General features: G+C 44.7%; 1 protein-coding gene across 8 annotated transcripts in view; it reads left to right on the top strand.

Moving 5' to 3' along the window:
* The first annotated feature begins 431 nt into the window (after nt 1-431).
* Nucleotides 432-6,000, top strand: part of nav2a (neuron navigator 2a) — a 70,543-nt gene continuing 64,974 nt past the window's right edge. For all 8 annotated transcript variants that reach the window (XM_028955799.1, XM_028955798.1, XM_028955797.1 and 5 more), the window contains exon 1: nt 432-1,154. In XM_028955799.1, the coding sequence (XP_028811632.1) occupies nt 936-1,154 (219 nt within the window). In that variant the 5' untranslated portion in view covers nt 432-935. The remainder of the gene's footprint in view (nt 1,155-6,000) is intronic.

Genomic DNA, 6,000 nt, shown 5'->3' with positions numbered 1-6,000 from the left:
ATAAACCAAAAAGAGAACTTAAAATGGATAGGTATTGACATTTAAAAATAAAACTCTTCTTCCAACATAATCTGAAATTTGTATTGATTCCATTTTTAATCAATAAATTCCTATATGTGCACACAAATACACATACATATATATGCCTTCTCGCTTCTTTCAGAAACAGTTAACCAACAATTAGCAGATAGATTAAAACCCTGTTTTTTATGTATTGTGATTGGTGTCATGCTTTGAAACCAGCCCTAATAATGTGGTCTGAGTGTGTGTGTGTGTTTCGACTGCCTACACACAGCCTGCTATTGCATCCACCGCCTCTGCTGCTCACACACATCTCATCTGCTTTCACATCCACACGAGGGAGAGCGGGAAAGAGAGAGAGAGAGAGAGAGAGAGAGAGGGGAGGGGTTGTTCCAGCTGAGTGCAGAAATGTTCGTCCTTCTCTGAGTGTCGCTGCCTCCCCAGAGCCACACCTGCTACTGGGCAAGAGCGCGCGAGAGGAGGGCGTTACGACAGAGACGAGGTAAAAAAGGAGAGCAGCCTAATCCCTCCTGTCACAGGCTGAGCAGCCGCCGCGGTTAACGCACCTCGTTTGGCTTCGTTTGCGATCTTCCACCCGGTCTGTCAGCCTCCTGCCACGCTCCCTCACTCCGGACCAGTGGGCTCAGCCAGCGCCACTGCCCTTGCAGAGGGCTTCTCTGGAATCTGAGATGCGGTCGAATGGACGCTTCCCTTCACCCGGAGCCCAAACTGAGACCCGTGGCATCAGAGGAGATCTGCAGTCTGGAGGAAAACCCCGAAGCCTCCGATATCTTCTGACAACAGCTCTCTGCTGAGCTCTGCATCGTCGACCTCAGTGTGTCAGAGTGTGTTTCTTCTCCTCTCCTCCGTCCCACTGGCTGGGACGCTCATTCCTTGGCTCTGGTCGGTGGAAGATGCCGGCCATTCTGCTGGCCTCCAAGATGAAGTCCGGTCTGCCCAAGCCAGTGCACAGCGCCATCCCCATTCCGCAGCTGCCCACACGTGCCGTGGCCCCGCAGCCATGCGCCCTCAAGCCCCCCTACAGTGGCCACAGCTCCATGAAGAGTGAAGCCGGCCTGGGCACTGGCCAGAAGAAGAGCCAGTCAGCTGACAGCAGCAGCGTGGACACCCAGGTTAGAGGGACATGATATTTCAGTCCATAACTGATTGTGTGTGTGTGTGTGTGTCTCCATTCATGCTTTTTGCATTCAGGCATCTGGCTCAGTCCTCACATGGCCTCGCATGATAGTGAGAATCTGCGTCAGCCAGCCGTATTTATCGGTGTGCGGTCAGTGTGCCAGGCAAACCAGCAGAAACCTCTCCTCCACCAGTATGCATGCTTAACCATTTAAGGCTGTGTCGAGGGCAAGGTGTGTGTGTGTAAATGTGTGTTTTATAAGTGCATTTTGAGTATGTATCACAGACGATGTGTACTAGGGTCTTTGTCAGCCCTGTGAGACCAGCTCCTCTCTGTCAGTGGTGAGCACAGCAGGCGGGTGATGTAAAAGCCATAATAGCTGTACGATCCCCAGTCACGCCTCTTAAACCCTTATGCGACTCCTATACAGCTGTATATGAAGGCGGGAGGGCGGCTTTACCACATGAATATATAATGTGGGACCATGAGAAGTCAAGTACTGTCGAATGGAATAATGTTTGTTTAATTAGCAAAGCAGTCTCCTCCCAGTTCATCTTTGGTAAATCCTACAAGCGGGCACAAGCCTGTTCCATTCGGGGGTGCATTACAACTCTCACTCAGTCACAAAAATTCATCTCAAGATCGGCTTTTATCGTGTTGATTCCAGCATAACAACCCTGCTCTTCCAGACTTATTTTAAAATAATAGATTTATAAGACCATATTGTTTTCATGCAGAAGAAATCATCTTTTAGATACGTTTGTCACATTGAATTTTAGTAACATAGACACGTGATTATTGCAAACATCAATAATAATGAGCAAATAAACTGCGTATCTGGCAACACTGGTGGCCAGGGTGTCAGAAAATATCGTTTTTGGAGCAATATTTTTTGACATCCCTTTGTATTGTATTTCTGTGCAGTTTGAAAGAACAGAAAACATGCTATAGTTGGACTAATATCCGTTTAGTCCAAGCAGCTTCTCTGCAGACCCCGCTGCTTGTTGGAGGTAAATTTAGCTCAGGAGGGAGCTGTGCTTGGATAAATATTTCCTAGAGTTTCAAATGTGGGCTGCTTTATATATGGTGTGAATAACTCTACAGCAGCACCTGTGCTGGCACACAGGGTTGTGTGTGTGCGTGTGTGTGTGTGTGTGTTTCACCAACTGCTCTCTTTATTTGATCACCATCACGTAAAATTGCCCCCTGTAGGGTTACACTCTTAATTCCATTTGCTCCCATATCAGCAGCTGGTATTACAACACGGTTGATGTGTTGAATTCATTTTGAAGACGTTATAGCCAAACACGGGACTGCATTGGGGTCAACATGATTAGACGACCTATTGGTTGAAATTCAGGTCCCGAGCCCTGCTGTGAGACGGTAAAAAGCTCGGTATGTCTGTGCCAGTGCCTCCCGGACCTGTATGTTTATACACTGGCTTCATGGGGATTCTGGTGCAATTGAATGTGTGCGAGTCTGAATTAATAAGCAAAGACAGCTCAGTCTGAGGCTGCACCAATGGACACACAGAGAAACACTCATGCACAGCACACATGTGTGCTCGACCAAGCACTGAGATGTCACTGTTCATGTGGTGAGAACTGAGGCTGACCAGGCTGTTGTGACGAGTGGGATAGGTGTTTGTGTGTGAGTGTGTGCGTCCACGTGCATGTGTAAATAGGTCTGACTGTGTTCAGTGGTGTGTTGTTGGTCGACAGCATGGAATTATTCTGCTTTCAGTTGCACCAGCAAATTACACAGGCTGATTGCCTGCAACTGACGCTTCTCTTTCTCTCTCGTCCCCCTTGTCTCTGGGGAAAAATAAATGAAGCACGCTGAGGAGAGAGTGCAAATTGATGTTCAGGTGGCTGTTGACACAGTTTTCTGTCCTTATGGCAGTAAGGGACTGTGCCCTTCAGCATTCCTGTCCTCACAGAACAGTAGCACTGAAGGTTGTCTGACAGATTTTTCTTCCCCTTATCTTAGATCTTGATGGTAATAAATGTTATCTGATGCAATTTGTCATTGGCTGTATAGCAAGGTGTGTGTGTGTGTGTGTGTGAGGCTCTTTCTTGCTTTTTTTTTCAATGTGAAGCTGAACCAGAGTCTGAGGCTTTCCCCCGACTGAGTTCACCTTGTGCGCTCTACCCACACACCTACGCTGGAGAAATGGGTCAGAGTTGAGATGTGCAAGGCACGGTGGCCCATTGCAGAAGGTCTCCTGAGAGCATGTATAATGCAGTGTCTGAGAGAGAGAGTCTGGGTGGCTGCAGTCTGACTTGGTTCATGAATACGGAAGCATGCTCGAATACACACTGCACAGAGCCTCTGCCGTGCACACTGCTGGTCCAGGGGAAATGAGTTGGGGTAGAATGAGGTGGCTGCATGGCTTAATTTGAGAGGAAGTCGAGATTGGTTTAGGGTGTAAACATCAGACAGTAAAAATGTGTGTATTTTCCTGTGCCAGTTTGTCTGATATTGACCAGGATACCATCAATGGTCAGTAAAAAGTGGGACATTTGGCTGGTCTGCATAAGACGAAATGCTTATTAAGTTTGCTTTTGGTTACTGGACTTTATTATATGGTCGTTTAAATTGTTCCTCACAGCTATAATAATAATAAAAAAAATAATAATAATGCATTATATTTATAGAGCACTTTTAAAGGTATGCAAAGTCACTATACTAAAAGAGTTAGTTACATGTTTACAGTTTATTAATTATATATTCTAAACCAAGATCCTCACAATGATGCAGTCTGTGTGTGTGTGTGTGTGTGTGTGTGTGTGTGAGGGAGTGCTTATATCATGTCAGAATCTGGATCCTCTTGCTACATTGAACGAATGGGGTCATCTTCATGACCAGTTTGGTCATCTTCTAGTTCCCCCTAGTGGTGTTTTTCGGTACTGCTTGCTTTTAATTGTGACAGGTCAGTCAAGTTTGGGAGCTTTTGGGTTTGTAATCTATAAAAGGAAGACCAAAGTAGCCTAGTGCATTGGAACAGCATCTCTGTCTGTGTCTGTGTGTGTCTACACATTTAATGCATTTTAATGTAATTCATGCATTCACAACTATCCCTAACCCGATTGGGTGCTTTCAAACAGCACCGACATTCTGGTCACCTGGGTGCCCTTTTTTTACACCTTCTATGTCTTTCTTGATCCCAGTGAATTCATCTTGCAGTGCTTCTTAATAAACTTTAAATTTGTGCACACACAAAGTCATGGACATCTTGGGCAGAATGCAAAAATGCCAGTGGCGTGTATGTAAGTAGTGACCTGTTGACTATGTGCACCTAACTTCTCTGAACTATCCTATCTGTCGCAGAATGTAGACCTACATTCAGCAGCAGCCCCAGGAATGTGATGTCTGTCAAAAAACTATTTCTCTCTGTCTCTCTATCTCTCTCTGTCTATCACACACACACACGCACACACACACACACACACACACACACACACACACACACACACACACACACACACACGCGCACACACACACACACACACACACACACACACACACACACACACACACACACACACACATACCAAAAATTGGATTTCCCCTGACAGTCTGTCTATTAGGCCTTTGTCAGTTTGATAAGGCTGCACAATCATAATAAGAATTTCCAAATGATAAGAGGCCTCATTTTGAGGTTTCATATAATACAAAATGGCTTCCATTAAGACTGAATCCTTATCAGGTCCTGGGTCATATTGTGCAGCATAATGTTGACCGCCTATTTGATTTAATTTATTGGAAGGTTACATCTGTCAACACTGTCTCTCGGATATTAAAAGTAAACAGAAAAGACCATAGGCCCATTCACAACTAATGTGAACCAACCTGAACTGAAAACCTAAATATTTTATGACCTTTTTACTTTTTTTGAGGAGCTGAATGCAAAGCTGATTTGTGGCCAGGTTCTATTAGCCTTGTCAGACAGATTAAGCCAGGCGCCTCATTGGTAATGTTAATGAAGATTATTAAATTATGTCTTTATATCAGCCAGCGAGAAATTGCTCTAATTGAACAGCTTGCATGTTTCACGCTGATAGTTTGTTCTGCTGATTTGTACTACTGATCTGAGATTACTGTGTAATGTGGTTAGCATGGATTTGGGTTGGATTATCACATGACCCCTAGTCTACTCTTACCAAGTAATGGGGTTTTCTTGAGTCCACCTATGGTGACATCAGCATAAGTTCACCTAGTTACCCTCAAATTTGGGATGTTAACCATATGGCTGATGGCAAAGGATTATGCCGTTAAATGCAGTTGGTCTCTAATAGTTTCAATTACAGCTGTACAGCTGTTGTAGTGGTTTTTACATTGCATTTAGATTTATGGCTCTGAACAGATGCCCTTATCCAGAGTGAATTACAGTCTGTAGTTACTGGAGCAACTCAGGTATTAAATGTCTTGCTCTGGGACACAATGGTAGTAAGTGGGGTTTGAACTTATGACTTTGTGGTCTTCTGGTTCATAGGCTTTTGTGTTACCCACTAGGCTGCCTCCACCCCAAGGGTTTTAGACACTTCATATACATTTCTGGGTACTGAACTGCAAATATCCAGGCAGCAGTCAATGCAGAGTATCCCTCAGTCAAGGGTAAGTGGATATATGATGCAATTAATGGTATATTACATTATATACATTCTAATCCGTGTAGCAGCAGCTTGAGTGGGCACATCGACGGCCATAACGGCAGGGCTGTAAATCTTAGGTGTTAAAAGTCGCTTTATCCCTCCCTATCCCTCGCCATTCTAATCCACACAGTAAGGCCTGCAGCACTAAAAAACACTTGCATTGTCTCACAGCTCATTACATTTAAA

This window comes from Denticeps clupeoides, chromosome 16 (genome assembly GCF_900700375.1).
Source record: "Denticeps clupeoides chromosome 16, fDenClu1.1, whole genome shotgun sequence".
Classification (NCBI taxonomy): Eukaryota; Metazoa; Chordata; class Actinopteri; order Clupeiformes; family Denticipitidae; genus Denticeps; species Denticeps clupeoides.
This window is presented reverse-complemented; position numbering and strand designations above follow the sequence as displayed.